This window comes from Salmo trutta, unplaced genomic scaffold, assembly GCF_901001165.1.
Source record: "Salmo trutta unplaced genomic scaffold, fSalTru1.1, whole genome shotgun sequence".
NCBI lineage: Eukaryota > Metazoa > Chordata > Actinopteri > Salmoniformes > Salmonidae > Salmo > Salmo trutta.
The window spans coordinates 2,859,647-2,881,216 of NW_021823073.1; the positions used below are offsets into that span (position 1 = coordinate 2,859,647).

Sequence of the window (21,570 nt, forward strand, 5' to 3'; positions counted from 1 at the left end):
CTCTACCCTGATCTTAGTCACCGTCACTAGCCGGCTACCACCCAGTACTCTACCCTGATCTTAGTCACTGTCACTAGCCGGCTACCACCCAGTACTCTACCCTGATCTTAGTCACTGTCACTAGCCGGCTACCACCCAGTTACTCTACCCTGATCTTAGTTACTGTCACTAGCCGGCTACCACCCAGTACTCTACCCTGATCTTAGTCACTAGCCGGCTACCACCCAGTACTCTACCCTGATCTTAGTCACTAGCCGGCTACCACCCAGTACTCTACCCTGATCTTAGTCACTAGCCGGCTACCACCCAGTACTCTACCCTGATCTTAGTCACTAGCCGGCTACCACCCAGTACTCTACCCTGATCTTAGTCACTGTCACTAGCCGGCTACCACCCAGTTACTCAATCCTGCATGGAATCATAGGTCACTTTAATAATGTTTACATACTGTTTTACTCATCTTATATGTATATACTGTATTATAGTCAATGCCACTGACATTGCTTGTCCTAATATTTATATATTTCTTAATTCCATTCTTTTACTTGTAGATGTGTGTGTGTTGTTGTGAATTGTTAGATACTACTACACTGTTGGAGCTAAGAACACAATCATTTCGCTACACCCGCAATAACATCTGCTAAATATGTGTACGTGACCAATACAATTTGATTTGATTTAACCTCCCTGGCACATCCAACGGGCTGTAAGGAAGGATGAGCTGTTCTTCTAAACATCCAAGCCCAGCTGCTCCCCAAGAAGACCAAGAGCAACAGCAGCAATGTCATTTATGCAAACAATGCCAATAATACCCATGATGCTGGCCATGTAACTGAGGAATTGTATGTATTTAATAAAATAAGTATTTCACACGGTAAGCCTTATCCTGATATGTGTGTATGGATGTGTATGTTGTGCAACACTGATACCTCTGTCCCTGATACTTATTCCCACTGGCATCTGAATGTCCAAACACACATGACCAGCAGCATGATATGACTGGGGCGAGTAGTCAGTGTTGCATTGTGTGTCATATGAAGCCATGTATGATGGCAGCCCATAGGCTAAGCTCATCTTGTATTTGCAGTGAGCATATGCACAACTTTTTGTGTAGAGTTTTAAAAAACAATACAGGCGTATTTAATATCACTGGCCAATTGCATAGCTAGTTCTCGGGTCGTCTTGTTGTGCGGTGTAAACATTTGAACGCTAGGGGGCGAAATCGGTCTGTGTTATTGCATCAACAACATGAAGAATAACGGGACAGGTACGCGAACATCACAATAAACGTTACTATTGCATTAGTTGCAATTACACAGCAGGTAAGACATCACATTTGGGTTGTACAATGGGACAATAGCTATCAGATCGTTTTCTGATCAAGTCAAACGTACTCAGGAGCAGGCCTCGCCTGCTATTATTACTATTCGGAATGGTCAGAATTATGGCTAGCTAGCAAACAGCAACAAGCTAACGTTAGCTGAAGTTGATCTCGCCCTGGCTTTCAGTAGGGACAGTTGTTTTGACCACGCCTATAGTTAGCTGGTGATTGGCATAAATGGTAATGTAGTTTTACAGCCTGCTGAAATGGTAGCCTATGGATGCTAAGCTAGCTAGGTAGCCTGCTAAGTAACTAGTCTCTCCTCACTGTCCCAGTGGAGCGCCCGTCTGAGTCCAAAGCTTATGACAACTAGCTAACGTTAACTAGCCTTCAGTCCAAATATTATGGTAAGGTTTCCCCCTTTCATCTGTGCTGAGTCTGGCGAGAAAGACTAGCTGCTATTGCTAAACAGCTGTTTCTGCAGGTACCGTCGCTACTTCGATGGCCCACGGGTGATGCAAATAACGATGCGGCACCACTGGCTGCTCGTCGGGGCTTGCGGCTGGGTGTTGCTCATCCTCGTGTTTGCCAACAAGTTTATCAATTTTAACGCCAGAGCCACGGATGGTAAGTTATCAGACTGAAACCTGGTTTTAGTTTTTCTTCTCATCAATACTAGATATCTATACCTTTCAGTGATTGTTCAGCTGGAGTTGGAGCTATAGTTACATAACAGCTATGCTGTTAGATGTACATGTCTAGTCTCCTCCTTGGAATTGTCTTGTGATCTCTTAGTGTTTTGTGTTTCAGACTATGGGGAGAAGACTGAGATGCAGAGTTGGACTCAACCAGGAGTTAAGACCATCAAATCACTTCCAGCTCAGAAATCAGACAGAAGAGCTCCCAAGTCATCAGATCTGGTAGGTGTTTTGTTTGTGTGTGCGTGTGTGTGTGTGTGCCCTTGAAACAGAATCATCAGTTACTTGAAGTGTGTGTGCCCTTGAAACAGAATCATCAGTTACTTGAAGTGTGTGTGTGTGTGTGTGTGTGTCAGTCCTCACTAGGCCCCTCCTCCATGGCCAACCCAACAGACTGGAACACTTGTGTGTGTGTGTGCCCTTGAAACAGAATCATCAGTTACTTGAAGTGTGTGTGTGTGTGTGTCAGTCCTCACTAGGCCCCTCCTCCATGGCCAACCCAACAGACTGGAACACTGTGGAGACGAGGCGTCTGGAGCTGCTGTCAGCCGTGTGTAAGAACGACTCCCTAAGGAACCTCACTCACACCTCAATCAACAAGTTTGTCTTGGACCGCATCTTTGTGTGCGACAAGCACAAGATCCTCTTCTGCCAGACCCCCAAAGTGGGCAACACTCAATGGAAGAAGGTCCTCATTGTTCTCAATGGTGAGTGAGAGAGGACGGTAGGGAGAGAGTCAGTGTGGGAGGGAGTGAGTGAGAGAGGAAGTAAGACAGTGACGGAGTGTCAGTGAGTGAGTGATGATGATGAGCAAAAGTTGACTCAAAATGTAAGCTTATCTGTCTGTAAATTGTAGTGATGTAGTAGCCTCGATCCCAGTGAAGGACTAAAAAGCTAGTATTCTTCTCTGTCCTTTTGCCCCTCAGGAGAGTTCTCCACTGTGGAGGAGATCCCAGAGAACCTGGTTCATGACCATGAGAAGAACGGACTGCCCCGCCTCTCCTCTCTGACGGAGAAAGAAATCACTAAAAGGTTAAGGCCCTGCTCCAATACTTCAGAAATGCATCCTACCTTCCTTCCTTGAAGTAATCACAGATCTGAATTAGTTAGATTGGTTAAAGTAATTATTATTATTTTTTTGTAACCTTTATTTAACTAGGCAAGTCAGTTAAGAACAAATTCATATTTTCAATGACGGTCTAGGAACAGTGGGTTAACTGCCTTGTTCAGGGGCAGAACGACAGATTTATACCTTGTCAGCTCAGGGATTAGATCTTGCAACCTCTCGGTAACTAGTCCAACGCTCTAACCACTAGGCTCTAACCACTAGGCTCTAACCACTAGGCTCTAACCACTAGGCTACCTGCCGCCCCTGATGGTAATAAGATGGTTAATGCACTAATTGTAAGTCGGTCTGGATAAGAGCGTCTGCTGAATGACTCAAATGTTATAGAGCTGTGCTTCCGTCAAGGAAGGACGGCTAGTTTTGCTAAACATCTTTACTGACTTGTTTGGCCCTGCCCTGTATCCATTGTGGTGTTCTGATTCTATGGGACTCACACTGTGCTTTTTGTTTTATCTCGCCAGGTTAGCCACGTACTTCAAGTTCTTCATCGTCAGAGACCCGTTCGAGCGTCTCATCTCCGCCTTCAAGGACAAGTTTGTGAAGAACCCGCGCTTCGAGCCCTGGTACAAGCACGACATCGCTCCTGCCATCATCCGCAAGTACCGCAAGAGTCACCGTGACAACGACAACAACAAGGCGTCTACGGGCCTGCGCTTCGAGGACTTCATCCGTTACCTGGGCGATGAGCCCGGGCGCCGCCGCATGGACCGTCAGTTCGGGGAGCATGTTATCCACTGGGTGACGTACGCGGAACTCTGCGCCCCCTGTGACATCACGTACAGCGTCGTGGGGCACCATGAAACTCTAGAACGCGATGCCCCCTACATCCTGAAAGCTGCTGGGATAGAGCGTCTGGTATCATACCCCACCATCCCCCCAGGGATCACCCGTTACAACCGGACCAAGGTGGAGCGCTACTTCTCAGGCATCAGCAAGCGGGACGTCAGGCGGCTTTACGGCCGGTACCAAGGAGACTTCAGCCTCTTCGGCTACCCCAGCCCGGATTTCCTGCTAAACTGAATGACGACGACACTAAAGAAAGACTGTTTTGCAACGATATTATAATAATATAATGTCTCTCTAATCTAACATGCATCTTAATCAGTGTGTGGTTTACTGAAGAGGTAGGGAGGGTGTAGCTAGCTAGCCGCCTAGCCTGGCTGCTCTAACTAGGAGCCATAGTAGAGACTGGTGATCCCCACCATCTGGGGTCAAGCCAGGGAGGGATGGAGACTACAGGTTGGTCTGATATAACGTGCTGATCTGCTGTAGGATGATCGTCACTCCTCTACCAGGCTGACGGTAATTCCTGCCTCGACTTAGCAACACTTCCTGCCTCTGCCTAGCAACTGTCACCATGGGCGATGACTGTACTACATGCCTCTACTTCCTGGTAGCCGTCACCATGGTGGCCATGAATAGCATGAGGACCGAGGTGATGGAGAGTTACTATGGTCATGGCTAATGGCTGTATTTGCCATACGACCAATGAATTAAGTGCCACATTTTAATGTTATTTAACAAAGCTTTTTGTATTATAATAATGACTTTATTTAAACCAGAGATTACTGTTACAAACTGTGCTAAATTGTACCACCCTCTGCACTACTTCCACACAAAGCAGGTCTGCTGCTGTAACTGCATTATGGACTAACACTGAAGTGGGTCTGGGAGACAGTAGCCTGGTTAAACCAGACTGAATGCTGAGCACACCATTGAAACGTAGCAGAATCAGTTTGAATGTGAGGTTATAGAGATGGTAGTGAAACACTAACCGGTTAACAATATCAGAGCCCCAGCTCTCTTCCCTCCAGTCTAACTGCTCATACAGAGTAGAGCAACTCCATCTAGCTTCAACACTCAGCACCTTTATAAATGGTGGGATTCTGTGTTAACAATATCAGAGCCCCAGCTCTCTTCCCTCCAGTCTAACTGCTCATACAGAGTAGAGCAACTCCATCTAGCTTCAACACTCAGCACCTTTATAAATGGTGGGATTCTGTGACCTCAAAGGGTTGACATGCGCTGAGTGGGAGGAGTCTAAGTGTCAGCTCTGCCTGTGTTCAGGTGACGGGGGGAAGGTTCACTGTGGCGTAACTCCTGCTGATTGGCTGAAGCTACTACAGTGGATAATACTATGCCTGTATTATGTCATGGGGTGTACAGTCCCTGGGTCTTACCTCATGTTCCCGTCCAGTAGACAGACAGACAGACAGACAGATATATAGATGTCCTTCAGGGTTAATGCAGTTAAATCCAGCCCAGACACATAATAATATGGGATCATGGCAATATGGATTGGAGGCATACAGCCAACCCTCTTCTATACCCATACTTATGTCAAAGAAGGTGGATGAACGAAGATGTCTTACTCAGGCTGTTTACGTTCTAATTAAGGGGTGGCTCTCCCGTAGACACCAATGCGATAGCAGCTGTGTCTGGTCTACTTAGTTCCTTGACTGTATATAAACCATAAAGTGAGGGAGTGGGACGCCTCGCTTCCTCTTCCGTCTCAGTTTGCCACCTGTAAGGGCAGTACATTAGACTACATTGGCACTGTACCTGGGAGAAGGAAAAATGGTTTCATTTTCTCATCCTCAGAACTGTTATTTCACAATTGAATTCCATGAATTGTCTTATTCTTCATTCTAAACGGCACCGTCCAATGGCGTCCATGAAGAGAAGTGAGTGACAGTTTCCTGTTGACCTTTTTTAATCAACCAATGTTTGGTATGGTCAGTCACATGGTATTGACAGAGCTAGCTGGACAGGTGATGGTTACTGAGTAATAAAGGTTTCATGTAAAATATAAAACTGGTCTTTTGCGCTCTTCTCTGTACGACAACAGTTAAACCCTGCAGTAAACCTGATTCTCATTCTAGCAGTAGACCTACCACCAGAATTCATTCAGTTACACCTAGGGCTGGGCCATATGGGCAAAATATTATAGCACAGTATTAAATGATTTTTCATAATAAAAGCTCTAAATGTGCTTTCTGAGTAGGGAGTGATTCTAGGGTGGCAACACAGAGATACTAAGTGATTTCAATGAGTCTTTCTCCATTCTGATTGTTTTATACTGTTCAATTCAACTTAAACCCCCAAAAAGTCATTTTCATCAATTTCTGCATTTGAGATCATTTCCACACTGCCAAGTAGGGCTACACGATATGGGCAAGCAATCTGGGCCTTACTTTTAACCAAATGTTGCAATTTGACTTGCATTTAGAGCATAACACTTGGGTTAACTGTTGGAATCATGGAAATATAATGTATATTCTAGTTATATAATAGTGGGCACTATAAAATACAGTGTTGTTTGACATGACAATGAATGAAAATGCCAGGGAGGAGTTATTGAGACAGTGTAGGAACTAAAGTGTTGATAGGTGTTTCCTAGGGGACCCTATAATCTTTGGCTACATTGAATGTTCTTTTTTAGTTACATGAAGTAGCTAACATATTCTTGCTTTGCATTTACATCTAATTTAGAAGATAATGTTGCACAAACATGCTGATTTAGGTCTACACCATCACTGGTATTATCAGGCTGAAAAGCTAATTACGTTTGCTCTTACTAGTACATGTATTTGCTAGCGATTAGCATTAGCGGCTAACAAGAAAAGACAAACTAGCGGTTGTCAGATGTAAGAAACACAAGCTAATAGTGTAATTCTAGAACGCTAGGGGATTTACATTAAGAAGCAAAGTAACAACTGCATCAACATTGTTGCATGTGTTGCATAGACCATGCAGACTAAACGTGGTCGTTGAGTAAACGGACCTGGAGGCAGGGCTCGGTCTGTGTGGGAAGCCGCATGGGGAGAGATGACTCAAGTAGCGAACTATAAAAATGGACGTTACACACTGCGTATCACATTTATCAAACCAAACATTCAAATACCGTTGTAGAAGGTAAAGTAAAAACCCAAACCGGTTCATGCATCAATACCAGTATATCGCAAAAAAACGGTACACCGCCCAGCCCTAATTAGACCTACCACCACAATTCATGTAATCTTTCAACCTGCAAACAGAATACATTAAGAGAATTCAACACTGCTATAGAGAATCATCATAGTTTAAGAGTCAAATCCATCTCCTGATGGGAATATGTTCAGGCCAGCCAGAGTCCTGTTGGTAAGTGTCTAGACTGGAGTGTTGTTAAGGCACAGCAGTCTGAGGGTGTTGACTGAGTTTAACCCAGAGGTCCTAGTAAAGTAGGCCATTGCCAAAGTTGAGTGACCTCAAGAGAAATGTATTCATGTCGGGGTGGAGTAGCCTAGGCAGTACAGTAAACATTCATACAAGTCACTCAGAGATTTGAGTGCGTTTGGCTAGGGTACATCCCAAATTACACCCTATACAGCATACTACTTTTGACCCGAGCCCAGAAGAGGTGCACTACATAGGGAATAGGGTGCCATCGGGGATGTAGTCAATGTCTCTTGAACAATACACAAATGACATCAAGCAGCACATGGCACTAAGACTCCATACAAAGCAAGGATAAGAGCCATTACAAATGAACAACTAACCACTTTAATGCAGTCTTAATAACCAATGCACAACAAAAGAAACAAAAAACATATAGCAACTTATTATGAAAGGGAGACTTATCACCCCCCGACAACAAATATCCAATCGCACAAAAACAACTGTGTTATTCGGGAAAATGCATGTCTTTCCTGCAGCATTTTCATTTCTAGTTCAAGGTACAGCACATTGTACAAGGCCTCTATCAATCCCTCCATAGGCTAGTATCTCCATTAGTCTCTATGGTAGAAGCAGTACAGTACTTGCGGATCAGATCAGTCTTCCATAATGACAGCACTGCTGACTGACAAGAGTTTCAGCGTTTTGTTAGATTTTTCCTTGTGATTAAAAAGGCTATAGCAGGGGGGCGGGGTTTAGCGTTAGGGGGCGGGGTTTAGCGTTAGGGGGCGGGGATTCGGAGCAGGCTTAGTAGTCAGAGCTGATTCAATTTCTGATCACAGGTCAGTTTCATCATGCAGCGTTTGTTTTTACCCATAAGCCCCGCACGCTCTCAGGAGACACACATCTCGGGGGGCTGTGGTGTACCGGGCTTGGCTGCCGGTGAAGCTGCCGGTACCAGCCCCAGTGGCCCCTTGTCGGCCTTCTCTGGGCCTGCTGGGGGCCCCAACGGGGGCTGGTTGCTTCTGGCGGCGGCTACAGTTTTCTTGAAGAGACGCATGCTGAGTTGGAAGAGCTCACTGTCCACCACAGGAACACTGGGGTACATCTGCTTGGTCAGGCCCTGGAGAGAGAGAAAGAGAGTTAGCTTACTATACAGCTTACATGCCATAGGCATTGTGTGTCAAAATATTGCTCCATATATTATAATATACTATCTACATAATCCCAGTCTATTCCTCCATATATCCTACAGTAGAGGGCCATCTTAGTCAATTGGTATATGGTCTAGAATAGTCTATGGTTCTGGGTACAAGTACATTTTCTTGGAGCACTCACCTTTTCGTTCTTGAGGAGCTGCCGTCTGATGGCCATGTCCCTGCGGGCACAGAGGGCCTTACAGCAGGGGCCCAGGTTCCTCAGCAGACCTGCCCTCTCTACCTTCCTGTTCAGAGCTGCCTTGTTCAGAGCACCCAGGTCGTGCTCAAACAGCTTGTCAGCATCTGGAGGAATGGACGGAGAGCTGGGTTACACTCACTGGATGTTTCCAGTGATGAATGGAAGCAACATACAAAAGATGTTTCTATTGCCGCTGCTTAGTGCTTTATCATATGCTAACACCATACTGACTGCTTAGTGCTTTATCATATGCTAACACCACACTGACTGCTTAGTGCTTTATCATATGCTAACACCACATATGCTCACACAACTGAGCCACGTTCTAAGTATGCATACTTCCATTAAAAGTCTGTGTCTTGTAAAGTAGACAGAGCTGGTTTGGATAATGTTTGTCATATTATACATGGTTCTAAAATCCAGTAGGAGAACGATAGAGTACAGTATGTCATAGTACTAATATCTCCTCCAATCACCTTTAGGGTCGTCCAGCTCCTTCTTGCAGACCTCCCTGACTCTCTCCAGGAGCTCGGGCCCAGCCAGCCGCTTGGAGACGCCCGCCCTGAGGAGCACTGCCCCTGGGGTGAACCGGAGCAGAGCTGCCCCTGCCGCCCGGGGCTCCTGCTTCTGCTTGGGCATCAGGCTGGACCAGTCCACATCAATCACATCCAGGGGACCTGTAGGAACACAGCACATATGAAGGACTTAGACCACAATAACCAAACAACGATTTAGTTCACAATAATAAAAAAACACAACAGTTTGTCTTTTACCAGTGTCCAACTGCAGACTACACAGGGTTGCCAGGTGTGTGATATTGGGCTAGTTTTGAGCTGGTTTGGAGGAGCCATTGGACCAGAATTTCTCATGACCTGGCAACCCCGCAGGCAAACCATAAGGACTGTGTAGTCTTGTTCTCAGCCAGAAGGACTGTGTAGTCCTGTTCTCAGTATTGTACCTGGCGTCTTCTCTTCTTCCTGCCCATCCTCTCTCTTCTGGGCGCTGTCCGCCAAGATCTCATCCAACTCGTCATCACTGATTGGCTCGTACTCCTCCCCGCCAGACACCACCGACACAGCGTCATCCGCCTTCGCGTCATCTTCGTCTGAGGACAAACAAATAAACTCACTCAATAACCTGCTACCATATCAACACAAACATAGACAAACAGATCTGGGACAAGGCTGTTGTTGCCTGCTCCCATGGTCACTGTCACACCAACAGTTCTGGGATCAGGCTAGTAGTTTGTGATTCTAGATGATCCTTACCGTCAATGCTGTCCTGTTTCTCTGCTTCCTGTATCTCTCCTCCCACAGGGTGATGGCTGTTGCCTGGTTTGTCCTGGTCCATGCCGCTGTGTCCCAAAGCTTCGTGGGGGAGCAGGAGAGAGAACTCAACCCTGTCCGGCCCCCTGATATCTGGTCTCATGTGATCTGGCCTTATGTCCGCTCTTATATCTGGTCCCCCTCTCATATCCCCCCTCATATCGGGTCTCATGTCCCCTCGAATGTCTCCCCTAATATCAGGTCTCATGTCCCCTCGAATGTCTCCCCTCATATCAGGTCTCATGTCCCCTCGAATGTCTCCCCTCATATCAGGTCTCATGTCCCCTCGAATGTCTCCCCTAATATCAGGTCTCATGTCCCCTCGAATGTCTCCCCTCATATCAGGTCTCATGTCCCCCCTCATATCCCCTCGAATGTCTCCCCTCATATCAGGTCTCATGTCCCCTCGAATGTCTCCCCTCATGTCCCCTCGAATGTCTCCCCTCATGTCCCCTCGAATGTCTCCCCTCATATCGGGTCTCATGTCCCCTCGAATGTCTCCCCTAATATCAGGTCTCATGTCTCCCCTCATATCTCCTCTCATATCCCCTCGAATGTCTCCCCTCATATCAGGTCTCATATCTCCTCGAATGTCTCCTCTCATATCTCCTCTCATATCCCCTCGAATGTCTCCCCTCACATCAGGTCTCATATCTCCTCGCATGTCCCCTCTTAAATCTGGTCTGTCTCCCCTCATATCTGGTCTGTCTCCCCTCATGTCCATCCTGTTCTTGGGGTCCCCATGTGGCGGCAGGTCCATCAGCAGCATCCTCTCCCGCTCCCGGTCGTTGCCATGGTCGCCACCGCGGCCAACGCCCCTGTTGCCGCCGCGCTCTCTTTCCCGCTCTCGTTCGTGCTGCTGCAGGAGACCCTCGGGCAGAAGCCTCTCTCTCTCACCCCGCATGTCACGGAGATCACGCTCTCTCATTTGCTCTCTGTTGCCTCCACGCATGAGGAGGGGTTCACGGCCCCTCCCACCCCACTCCCGTGGCCCCTCGGGCTCCCAGTCTCTCTGCTGCCCCTGCTGCTGGAGAGGAGGTAGTGGCCCCGGAGGCCCCTGCTGCTGTCGGAGGTCCTTGCGCTCCCGCTCCCTCTCAAACTGTTCCCGCTCCCTCTCTCTCTCCCTCTCACGCTCTCGGCCGTCGTAGGACCCGGCCCGCGACTGCACCTGCCGCTCTGACTCAGGGGAGCTTCGTCTGGAGCTGTGGCTGCGAGAGTCCTGCCGGTCTGGGAAGGAAAACCACCACAAATTCAATATAAGAGATATAATATCAATCAAATCAAACTAGTAAGGGAGCTCAGTGTTTTCTCAACAATAGTATGTGTCTGGCGTACCTGAGGAGGTGCTGCGACTGGGCTCTCCTCTCCTCAGCTGGTCGATGCGTGACTTCCGCTCCTCTCCCCTCACCACCGGAGGTTCTGTGACAACTGGTCCCCTCTCTCTCTCACCACGCTCCCTCTCTCTTTCCCTGTCTCGCTCCCTTTCTCGTTCCCGGTCTCGGGAGTTGCCCCCCTGGAGCTGGTGTCCTCTCCTGGGTCGGCCTGGTCCTTGGCCCTGCTGAGGGTCCTCTCTGTGGGCTGACTCGTTGGAGGGAGAGCGGAGACGTCTGGATGAGGCCCTGCTCTGGTTGCTTCCCATACTGCTGCTCCTCTTCTGCTCCGGAGGAGGCTTCCTCAGCAGGGGCTGGGACATGAGGGGCTGGGGAGGCAGGGTCTGGAGTAACATAGGAGGGTCCTGGGACAGCAGAGGGGCGATGGGCGGGGGAACAGGCCTCTCCACCCTCTCCTTGCCCCCCCTCGGACCTCCTCTCCTGGGAAGAGCTTCGGTCGGAGTCCTCTCAGTGAGGACTGTGGGGGGTGCCTTAACAGCCGCCGATACACCACCGCGCTCCAGCACATCCTCGTCAGACCAGTCGCTGAAGTTGGCGTCCATTTTGACGGGCTGTGGCAAGGGCTCTGCAACAGAATGTGGCACGGCCCTCTGGGATAGCAGAGCCTCCTTTGGCGCGGGCGGGGGCGTCCGGGGACCCCTCTTGTTCCTCTTGCCCGGGGGAAGATGGGAGGAGCCTGGTTCCTCCTCAGACGCGTCCGACTCGGCGCCACGGGATCGTTTCCTCTTCTTGTCCAGCGCCTTCTTCTTAGGCGCTTTGCGGGGGGAGAGGAGAGGGGGCGGGGGGCCGTCCGAGAGGGCCATGGAGGAGGGGGGCTCTGGGTTGGTGAACCTCTCTGGAGCTCCTGAAACACCTCCTGCCACACCCTCCTCCTTCCTCCCCTTCTTCAGGCCTTTCTTCTGGGACTTAGTCTTCTTCTTGCCCTCCTCATGACCTGACGGGACTGGAGCGTCTCTGTCCTCAGTGACCAGGGCGACGGGCGGCGGGGGAGGGGTGGGCTCCCCACCGTCCCTCTCTTTACCTCTCCTAGAGTCCGAGCCGGAGGCCGAGACAGGGGTACTGCTATCTGAGGGGTGCTCCCCCCGTCTCTCACCTCCTCTGCCTGCTCCTCCTCTGTCTCCACGGGCGTCGGCCTCCTCGTTCCGGCGGCTCCTCCCCTCCCTCTTGTCCCCGCCTCCACGGCGCTCCTCGTCCTTCCAGCGGCTGGGCTTGGTGTCCTCCGCTACAGAGGTGCTGGGGGGGGAACGCAGGAGGGGCTCCTGGGGCGGGAGTACCACCTGACTCAACAGCCGGTGTTTCTCAACACCTGAACACACACCAAGACGCAGAGGGATTCTGTTAGCACCATACCAGGGTTTATCAACATCATGGAAATGTCAACCAAGGTCAAAGAAACAAAACACCTTTTTATCTTAAAGGGCGCCTTGGCTCGGTCTCAAAGATCTCTGATCGCCTTCTAATAACAATCAAACACCAGCTGTTACTTCTATGTCAGCACGCTGAGTTCCAGTCTGGCTGTATGAAATGTGCTCAACCATTAAAAGGTGTTATCCCCATTACTGAGTGTGCCCTGGGCTCACGTGGAGGGATATTAAAGTGATCAGGCCAAGGCACCCTTTGGGGAGGTGTTAATCCATACGGGACTAGTTTCCTCCAGACAGAACCAGTGCTGTTTGTTTTTCCCATTAAAGAGTGTCCCTACTGTCAAGCACTGGAGGAGGAGGACACACTGGTACTGTGACGGGGAGGATGGTGATTGGGCCAGGGCCAGAGGTGGGGCGGACCTTGGGCTGGCCTCCACCAATCAAACGCTCACTTTTCTCTTCAGGGCTGTTGTATTCCTCGCCGTCTCCTGGGGGGGCGTCCCTTGCTCGCTTGGGAGAGGGGCGAGTCGGGCTGGGTGTGGTCTCTACCCTGTGCCTCTTCCGGCTGCAGATCACACACACATAGAAGAGAGGTTAGAGGTCAGCTGGGTTGTGTTATGTAGGAAAGAAACAGACGGAAACCAACCACAACTAAGGTAAAACGATGCAGTGATTCTAGTTATGAGTCATGGGTTAGTGGTTACCAGGGTTGGGCCTGGAATTGAAATAGAACTGGCCCCAACCCTGGTGGTTACTACTGAGACTTGCCTGGTCTTGCGGTCTTCATGAGAGTCTCGGACAGAGCGGTCGTCCCTTGGTTCATCCCTAGTCCGTTCCCGTCGCTCATCCCTTCCTTTCTCACGTTCCTCCCATTCCCGCTGCCTCTCCCTCTCTCTTTGCTCTCGCTCCCTCTCCCGCTCTCGTTCCCTCTCCCGCTCTCTCTCCTTCCTCTCCCTATCTCGCTCCTCCCTCTCCCGCTCCCTCTCTTCCCTCTCCCGTTCCCTCTCTCGCTCCTTTTCCCTCTCTTTCTCCTTTTCCCTCTCCCTCTCTCGCTCCCGTTCTCGCTCCCTCTCCCGGACCCTCTCCCGCTCTGCCTCCCTCTCCTTCTCCCTCTCTCTTTCCCTCTCCTTCTCTCTTTCCCGTTCCCTCTCTCGCTCCCTCTCTCGGGCTCTGTCCTCTCGTCTGTCCCCTCCTTTTTCCTCTCCTCTGCGTTCATCCCTCCCTCTGGTCTCCTCCCTGTCTGGCTCTTCTCCTCTGGCTGGGTGCCGACCAGGAGAGGATGCTCTTTGGTCTGTTAGAAACAGAGGAAACAGCCAGTTAGTCACAACATCCAACAACAAGGGTTCATTCTCAATGAATCTTTCAAAAAGCATTAGAGAAGAGGGCCTGAGGGACCTTGGATCTTCTTCTCCAGCACGATTGAGGAAGAGACAGGATGCTTTAGGAAGGCTTTCTGTTACATATAACTGTGTTTCTTGTTGTCCTTGCCTCTTGTAGCAGCAGCTGTGTACTTTGTCAGTTGCCTTGTCTAGCTTGTCTAGCTTTTTGTCTACGTCTCGTTTCTGTTTTAAATCACTCACTACAGAACTTTGAGATTGTTTTTCAATGAAAAGCGTATTATAAATTGTATTTTATTTAACTAGTATTATAGATGAAATGTATTTATTATTAGGGTACGAGGAAGGACCTCTCCTCACCTCTCTCCCTGTTCTCTCTGCGGTCACCACGGTCAGTGTGACCACCTCTACGGTCGTAGGATGAGTCTCTCCCAGTCGCCTGCTCCCCTCCTCTCCTGTCTCCGTCATAACGGTCACGCTCCGCTCCTCCTCTCTCTGCGCCTCCTCTCTCCGCCCCACGGTCGGTGCTCCTCTCCGCACTCTTCTCACGGAAGCCTCCGCCGCTACGTGAGTCCCAACCGTCATGACCACCACTCTCCAGCTGGGAGCCTCGGGCATTCCGGGTGGAGCCTGAGGAGCCTGAGGGAGGAAGGACAGAGTTAGAGTATGCTGAAACAGACAGAGGGGATTGGATTATCTGGCCTGGGATGACCGGTGGGAGGAGTTCGCACCAGGTGAATAGTGACTGCATTCGTTTTGGAACCGGACGGCCTCCCAGGGACGAGCCCCTCTCTGGGCTGACAGTGAAACGGGCTCAAAACAAAAGTGACGTAGGCTTCGAACGTGGAGTAATGAGTAGGAATCAGATTATTTTCTCACATGCAAAAGTGATTGCTTTTGATATAAACGCTTTATCTGCCTTCCCAATGAAAACTAATTTTATCAAAAAGAGATTCTGGATGATGCTCCATGCTGCTTTGTTGACAACATGGCTGAGCGGCGCAGATTACTGTTCCATTTGAGAAGGGTGCTCCTCCCTCAGCCATAGACTGGTGCACAGCAGTTCATCTTGATCAAATTCCCTCACTTCCACAAACACCACAGCAACAAACACATTAACAACTGTTACTACAACTGGCCATTAGTAGATTTTACTGGTCATAAGATGTGTGATGTCATGTTTGACCTCACCTTTGTCAGATGCGTCAGCCTCGCGGCCCCTACCCCTGCCAGGTCTCTCAGCTCTACTCTCTGTCCTCGTCTCCCCCCGTACCTCCCCCCTCCCTTCAGTCCTCCCTCCTTCCTCTCGCCCGTGGCCCCTCCCATAGCCCCTCCCCTCCTCCGGGACAGCCTCCTCCTTCCTGTCCGTCTTCTCCCTCTCTCCTCTCTCCCGCTCCCTCTCTTTCTCCTTTTCTCGCTCCCTCTCCCGTTCTCGATCCCGGTCCCTGTACTCCAGAGGGTCTCGTCCGGAGCGTGTTGACGTGGTCTCTGTGGTTCTGGGTTCCCGGGTCGAGTCCTTGGTGTCCCGGTCTCTATCCCTGGTGGGGTCCCTGGAGGTACTGGTGGAGTCTCCTCGTCGGTCGCTGCGCCCGTCACCCCGGCGCTCTCGCCCCTCTTTTGTCTCCCGGTCCTCACGGGCAGCATCACGAGAAGAGCTCGTCTCTGCCACCTCGTAGTCCCGGTCGTCACGGCTACAGTCTTTCTCTCGCTTCCCGCGGCTCTCTGCATGGATGAGACAAAAACACAGGTCTGTGTTATTACAGTGTCCAGTCAAATGACACAATGTAGAGACTGTTTTCATATAAACAAACAGCAACATATAGAAAACCAGTAGTTTATTTAAAGGTGGTGACCACATATAGAAAACCAGTAGTTTATTTAAAGGAGGTGACTACATATAGAAAACCAGCAGTTTATTTAAAGGTGGTGACCACATATAGAAAACCAGCAGTTCATTTAAAGGTGGTGACCACATATAGAAAACCAGCAGTTTATTTAAAGGTGGTGACCACATATAGAAAACCAGTAGTTTATTTAAAGGTGGTGACCACATATAGAAAACCAGTAGTTTATTTAAAGGTGGTGACCACATATAGAAAACCAGTAGTTTATTTAAAGGTGGTGACCACATATAGAAAACCAGTAGTTTATTTCAAAAGTGGTGACCACATATAGAAAACCAGTAGTTTATTTAAAGGAGGTGACCACATATAGAAAACCAGTAGTTTATTTAAAGGAGGTGACCACATATAGAAAACCAGCAGTTTATTTCAAAAGTGGTGACCACATATAGAAAACCAGTAGTTTATTTAAAGGTGGTGACCACATATAGAAAACCAGTAGTTTATTTAAAGGTGGTGACCACATATAGAAAACCAGTAGTTTATTTAAAGGTGGTGACCACATATAGAAAACCAGCAGTTTATTTAAAGGTGGTGACCACATATAGAAAACCAGCAGTTTATTTAAAGGTGGTGACCACATATAGAAAACCAGTAGTTTATTTAAAGGTGGTGACCACATATAGAAAACCAGTAGTTTATTTAAAGGTGGTGACCACATATAGAAAACCAGTAGTTTATTTAAAGGTGGTGACCACATATAGAAAACCAGTCGTTTATTTAAAGGAGGTGACCACATATAGAAAACGGTCTGTGTTTTATGTTAATGAGTTGCTGTACCGTCTCGACGCTCGTGTCGGTGCTCCTGGGCAGGTGGGCTCCTCCCCCTCTCGCTGCGTCCTCTCTCACGCCCCCGAGAGTGGTTTCGTCCTCCGGGGCTAGTCCTCCTCTGAGGAGAGGAGGTGTCCCGGGAGGCTGCAGGGGAGCGGGAGGAACACCTCTGGCCAGGAGGTGAGGAGGCGGCTGGGGGCTCGCGGTTGTAGGCGGGGGATGCCGAGCGGCGCCGGCGGGGGGAAGGAGAGTGTCTCTGGGCTGAGGAGCCAGAGTGGGAGGAGGGGGAGTGGTGGCGGGGCGGGGTGGGGGTGCGCTTGTGGCGGGGAGGGGGAGACCTGGAAGACCAGGAGAGGACGAGGGGTTATGGTTATTCAGGGAAAGTGACCGTCTTGCTAGTCTGTCTACCATCTACACCAACTCATGAGAATCCTGCTAATAACATGACTGAAAATGATAGTGTTAGGATAGATGGCATCTTTAGACCATCGTCTCAGGTTCAGGTGCTGCTGCATATTTCTCCATTTCTGCAAGCCGATGTTTATACTGTCATCTTACTGCTTCTGGCATGACAATGATGTTGTTATCTTCTTAGTGTCTAACAGGCTACTGACCTGTGAGGTGGGGAGGCAGGCGCAAGGGTCTTCTGGGAGGCTACTTTTGGGGAGGTGGACTTGTTCTTCCTGGCTGACGGGGACATCTCTCGGTCTCTGGAAGGAGAGGACACGCTGCCGGAACGTTCCTCAGACATCACTGACCGCTTGGCCTTGTGGGAGCTGTCTGACCGGTCTCTGCAAGAGCCAAGAGAAACTAAAAGTGAGTCCCTTTAATAGTGTATTCAACAACAGTGGTAACAGATGTTTTTAAATGACAGTTGATTTGACTGTTGTTTTGCTTGTTTCCAGTGGGTCTTGTTATGCCTATTCAACCAGGCTGCTAGATCCCTCTACAGCTTGGAGCGGAGCTGGACAAAACATGGCAGTGAACCTCTTTACCTGCGTTTCTCCTTCTTCTCCTTGTGTTTCTCCGCATCTCTCCCTCTCTCCTTTCCCTCCTTGGGCGGCTTCTCCTCACACTTCTCCTTGTTCTTGTGCTTCCCCTTGTGTTTCTTCCCCCCGGCTGCCACGACAGGGTTCACCAGCGGCAGCACCGGAGGAGGAGGGCTGGGGGTGCGGGGACCTTTCTTCTTCCCGTGGCCCCCCTTGGAAGATCTGGCCGTGGCGGACGCAGAGGACGACACAGAGGTCTTCTTCTCCTTCTTCCTAGAACCGGAAGCTTTAGGTCCTTTAGTGTGTTTGGGAGATCCACTGGACTTCCTGGAGGAGGGGGAACCTTTAGAGCTGGAACGCTCCGGGGATGTCTGGAATTAGAATGTGGAATAAAGAAGGCAGAATTGGTTAGCATGGACACTGAAAGGAGAGAAGTCTAAACCAGATACGAGTGTTGATATGGATGGCTCCTGAATGACAATAAGGTTAGGTAGGTATCTCTTCTTACCTTGGATATGATAGTGGTCCTAGTTTTGGTGGTCGGCTCCTAGTGAGAGATTGTAAGTGTAGAAGGTTATAAAACAGATCAACCTCAGTCTTAAATCATGCAAGGTTCTATGAACTATAGTAGATATAGCTACAGTCGATACATGCATACCGGTACCTCCTTCTTGATAACAATGTCCTCTCTTTTCTCCATATTCTCCTGCTCCAACTTCATGAGCTCCCGCTGGATCTTCTGCCTCTTCATCTCTAGGGACAATTCGTAGTCGTAGTCGCCGTTATCCGAGTCTAAAAGACAAACATTACTTAAGGTTACAATATGCAATACAAACAAGGTTTCCCAATAGAGTGAAAAACGGTTCGGCCTTCATTAGTTCTACTTTCATATGTTAATAAGGGCACGTGTTTTCTTTCTTTTCGTCGTGCCTATTGAACACGGCCCTACTTCCAAACCTCACCTTCGCGGTTGGCTTCCCACTCGGTGGTCTCTTCTTCGCTGGCAGGGGTTCTCTCTTTAGTGATTTTTATATCTTCCTTCTCCCTGTGGCGGCCTCGGGACGAGTCTCGCTGCTGCAGAACACAGACAGGTTTACATGGAAGACTCCCATACATGTTGGTCTAATATCTAACTAGTAAAATGGTTGTTCACTGTGTCCTAAATAACAAAAGAAAACAGGAATGAAAGCGAGGTGTGTGTGGAGAGTAACTCACTCTGGCTGTGGGGGACGTAGGCTCCTCTGGGTCTCTCTTTGTAGCATCTGATTCAACATCCTGCCTCTTATTCTTCATCCTCTCTCGCAGATCGCCAGTTGGTCTTTCCGCTGACCTGTTTACACACAAACATATGGTAATCTCAGGCACTGGTTCAGCATAAGACCACTGGCTTATCAAATACAATAAGAGACAGCCATGAGAGAATATTGGGACCGTCTGACTGTGTTGCCCACTTGCATAAAATATCTATTTTTCAGTTGCCTGCATACACGGGTCACAGGCAATTCTCCAAGGCCATCTAACCTGCTAAAAGATCCACTAAATCCTTTGCCTCGTGGCTGAGTTCCATGTGTGTAGCGACAAGTATTGCCGTAACTGCAATTCCCAGTCTTCAACCAATTTCTACAATTAGTCTGAAAGGAAGAAAGCAAGAAAGTGTCATTTCGTGAAGCAGAAATTGGGTTTTGCTCTGATGAATCCAAAACTCAAAGATGTTCTTTCTCTACCTTCTCTGGACATGCATGTGATGTATCTGTCAGTGGGTTAGATGCAGGTGTAGAGGTACACACCTCGACAGCATTACTACCAGTGCTGGGGCCGAGTCTTTCAAACACGCTGGGCCGGCGAGACGGGGTGGTGCTGGTCTGGCTACTGCTGCTGTCAGATATGGTTTTAGAATTCTCCACTGTTACCCTCCGCCTTATCTTGGACATTCTGCAGGGCTGCAATGGTAGAATAATATATTAGAAACCTGCATTGGTACATACAGCAATCTGAATATGCACGTTACTGTAAACAACAAAACATTTCAGTTGGTTTGTCAAACAACAAAAATCAGTAGCCTGGTTGACATTTCCATGTGAAACTATTGTAGCAAATTGATGCAAAGAAACATTGGGGATTTTGTGAATCTTTTTACACGCTGATCTGGGGTGTAATTATTCGTCCAAACTAAAAATAGTTTTTAATTGTACAAATTCAGTTAGCTCCCTCCCCGTTTCGTTCCCTTTAAGATGTTTTGCAACAGAATCGGCTTAATGAATACACCAACATCAACGTTAACGCTACCAATCAAGCCCCGATGATGAGTTACATTAGCATATTGATGCTGACTAGTTACTAACACGTTAGTTAACTAATCATTTATGCATATTTTTGCCAGAGATCGTATCTGAAAATGCAGTTTGGTAGCTAGCTAGTTAACTTGCGAATGAAAAGGGAACTTTGGATATTTATGATAACGTATTAGCATAAGCTAGCTATGCTCTCTGGGCCCGAGGCCTGTATAAGCCATCCTCATATTCAAAGATCCTGGAAAGCTATTGCACATTACAGTAAAAGAGTTGCCTCACCCAAAATATTAATTCGGTGTCGCATCTATTTTCGTAGGCAATGGGATTCGCTACCTCTTGAAATTACAAGTTGTATTCTTGTATTTCAATGGCAGGGGCTCCCCTATCCGCCTTCATGTTGGCAAAGGGTGCTCGTGTAATGATTGGGTGTGTTTTGGACCGTCGATATCTAACAGTGGAGCCGCAATATAATCTACACGCGCGGGGAACTATGGGATACTGGGTGTCTTCTTTTTTCTTTACACGACTTTTGAGCCTGCACGTTTGGACAGAATGGACCTATTATCATATCCATGATTTTCCACAATTTGTGAGAGATTTTTTTGTTGCTGTATTGAAAGTTAAAATAGTTCTAATTTGCTGAAAAATTGGTTTTACTAGTCCTCGGAAAGTAGCCAAAGCGCATGCGCGTTTGATTTCCTACGCTCCCTACCCCCTCGAGCCACCAGGGGCTAGTTGTTGGAGCGCAATGGCGGTGCACCGGGGACCTTCTTCGAAATGGCTCTTTTCCCGGGAGCAACTAGAAACAACGCCGTCCCGCCGCAGTGGAGTCGAATCTGATAGGGAACTTTCTTACCGACAGCAAGCCGCCAACCTAATTCAGGATATGGGCCAGAGACTCAACGTGTATCCTTTCTGAAAATGAGGCTTTCAGCCCGCTATGTGGCAGCTAGGCTAACTAGCTACCCAAAATGGTTGTGCCGTTTGTTAGCTTGGTACATAGTAGCCAGCTAGCTTTCTTTGCAAGTAACTGAAACACAGCTAAATGTGTCCATTTAAAATACAAGTTGAATGTTTTACTTCGACTATCGTTATGTCTTGGTTGGATTACAAAATAGGATACCTAACGCAGTAACGGTAACCTTTGAAGTTGTTACGCTAGCTAGTTCTTCAGCTAACTAGATAGCTAACATGCTAACCTCGTTCTGTTATGTGATCAGCTAACGGTAGCTATTATTTTGGCCTGCTAGACGTTCGCCTTAGCAGCTCTGTTATCGTCTACTCCGCCGGCTGGATGTACGAGTAACTATTAGTTAATCATTTTTATGAACATATATAATATGGTTTATGATATCTCACGAGGTAGTTAGTTGTGACATCTTGGTCAGCTGTGTCTCATTATTGGAGTAACGTTAGTGAACCTGAGCTAACTAGCTGAGATGGGAACAAAGCTAGGTGGATTGTCACCCAGCTACCGGTAAATGACATCAGCCAGCTATGATG

General features: G+C 48.5%; 3 protein-coding genes across 12 annotated transcripts in view; 2 read left to right on the plus strand and 1 right to left on the minus strand.

The window, feature by feature from the left end:
* Positions 1–21,570, plus strand: part of LOC115188735 (cyclin-T2) — a 142,994-nt gene that overhangs the window by 112,258 nt on the left and 9,166 nt on the right. The window contains exon 1 of one of the 4 annotated variants that reach the window (XM_029747529.1): positions 20,687–20,973. The exons of 1 other annotated variant lie outside the window; for it this stretch is intronic. In XM_029747529.1, coding sequence (XP_029603389.1) covers positions 20,816–20,973 — 158 coding nt within the window. In that variant the 5' untranslated portion in view covers positions 20,687–20,815. Of the gene's footprint in view, positions 1–20,686; positions 20,974–21,570 lie in introns of those variants that run through there. 2 more of the 4 variants (XM_029747533.1, XM_029747528.1) reach the window with 2 other exon arrangements.
* LOC115188739 (carbohydrate sulfotransferase 10) lies at positions 1,175–5,959 on the plus strand. Of its 3 annotated transcripts, none has more exons than XM_029747545.1 (6): positions 1,175–1,267; positions 1,806–1,948; positions 2,132–2,241; positions 2,489–2,726; positions 2,946–3,051; positions 3,607–5,959. In XM_029747545.1, exons 2-6 carry the CDS (start codon positions 1,837–1,839, stop codon positions 4,163–4,165), a joined length of 1,125 nt encoding a protein of 374 aa, XP_029603405.1. In that variant the 5' UTR covers positions 1,175–1,267; positions 1,806–1,836; the 3' UTR covers positions 4,166–5,959. The 3 variants fall into 3 exon arrangements, with proteins under 3 accessions (XP_029603405.1, XP_029603404.1, XP_029603406.1); XM_029747544.1 differs by having other exon boundaries at positions 1,220–1,322; XM_029747546.1 differs by lacking the exon at positions 1,175–1,267 and adding an exon at positions 1,540–1,728.
* LOC115188732 (zinc finger CCCH domain-containing protein 13) lies at positions 7,665–20,513 on the minus strand. Of its 5 annotated transcripts, none has more exons than XM_029747502.1 (20): positions 20,347–20,513; positions 19,564–19,716; positions 19,298–19,407; positions 18,992–19,106; positions 18,739–18,850; positions 18,435–18,568; positions 18,285–18,323; positions 17,783–18,147; positions 17,402–17,578; positions 16,797–17,125; positions 15,307–15,837; positions 14,476–14,754; positions 13,547–14,069; positions 13,231–13,343; positions 11,359–12,720; positions 9,967–11,250; positions 9,657–9,803; positions 9,175–9,375; positions 8,639–8,802; positions 7,665–8,423 (listed from the first exon to the last, which is right to left on the minus strand). In XM_029747502.1, exons 2-20 carry the CDS (start codon positions 19,705–19,707, stop codon positions 8,193–8,195), a joined length of 6,360 nt encoding a protein of 2,119 aa, XP_029603362.1. In that variant the 5' UTR covers positions 19,708–19,716; positions 20,347–20,513; the 3' UTR covers positions 7,665–8,192. The 5 variants fall into 5 exon arrangements, with proteins under 5 accessions (XP_029603362.1, XP_029603360.1, XP_029603359.1 ...); XM_029747500.1 differs by having other exon boundaries at positions 13,117–13,343; XM_029747499.1 differs by having other exon boundaries at positions 13,117–13,343; positions 18,441–18,568; positions 19,501–19,716.

What these genes read in the sequence shown, in the direction of transcription:
- LOC115188739 (XM_029747545.1), top strand. Translation starts at nt 1,837, where the DNA reads ATGCAAATAACGATGCGGCACCACTGGCTGCTCGTCGGGGCTTGCGGC. An exon ending in TAACGCCAGAGCCACGGATG is followed by an intron (nt 1,949 to 2,131) that starts GTAAGTTATCAG and finishes TTTGTGTTTCAG; the next exon opens with ACTATGGGGAGAAGACTGAG. An exon ending in GGTCCTCATTGTTCTCAATG is followed by an intron (nt 2,727 to 2,945) that starts GTGAGTGAGAGA and finishes TTTGCCCCTCAG; the next exon opens with GAGAGTTCTCCACTGTGGAG.
- LOC115188732 (XM_029747498.1), bottom strand. Translation starts at nt 19,707, where the DNA reads ATGTCCAAGATAAGGCGGAGGGTAACAGTGGAGAATTCTAAAACCATA. An exon ending in CTACGTCCCCCACAGCCAGA is followed by an intron (nt 18,851 to 18,991) that starts GTGAGTTACTCT and finishes TGTGTTCTGCAG; the next exon opens with CAGCGAGACTCGTCCCGAGG. An exon ending in TTATCAAGAAGGAGGTACCG is followed by an intron (nt 18,324 to 18,434) that starts GTATGCATGTAT and finishes ATCTCTCACTAG; the next exon opens with GAGCCGACCACCAAAACTAG.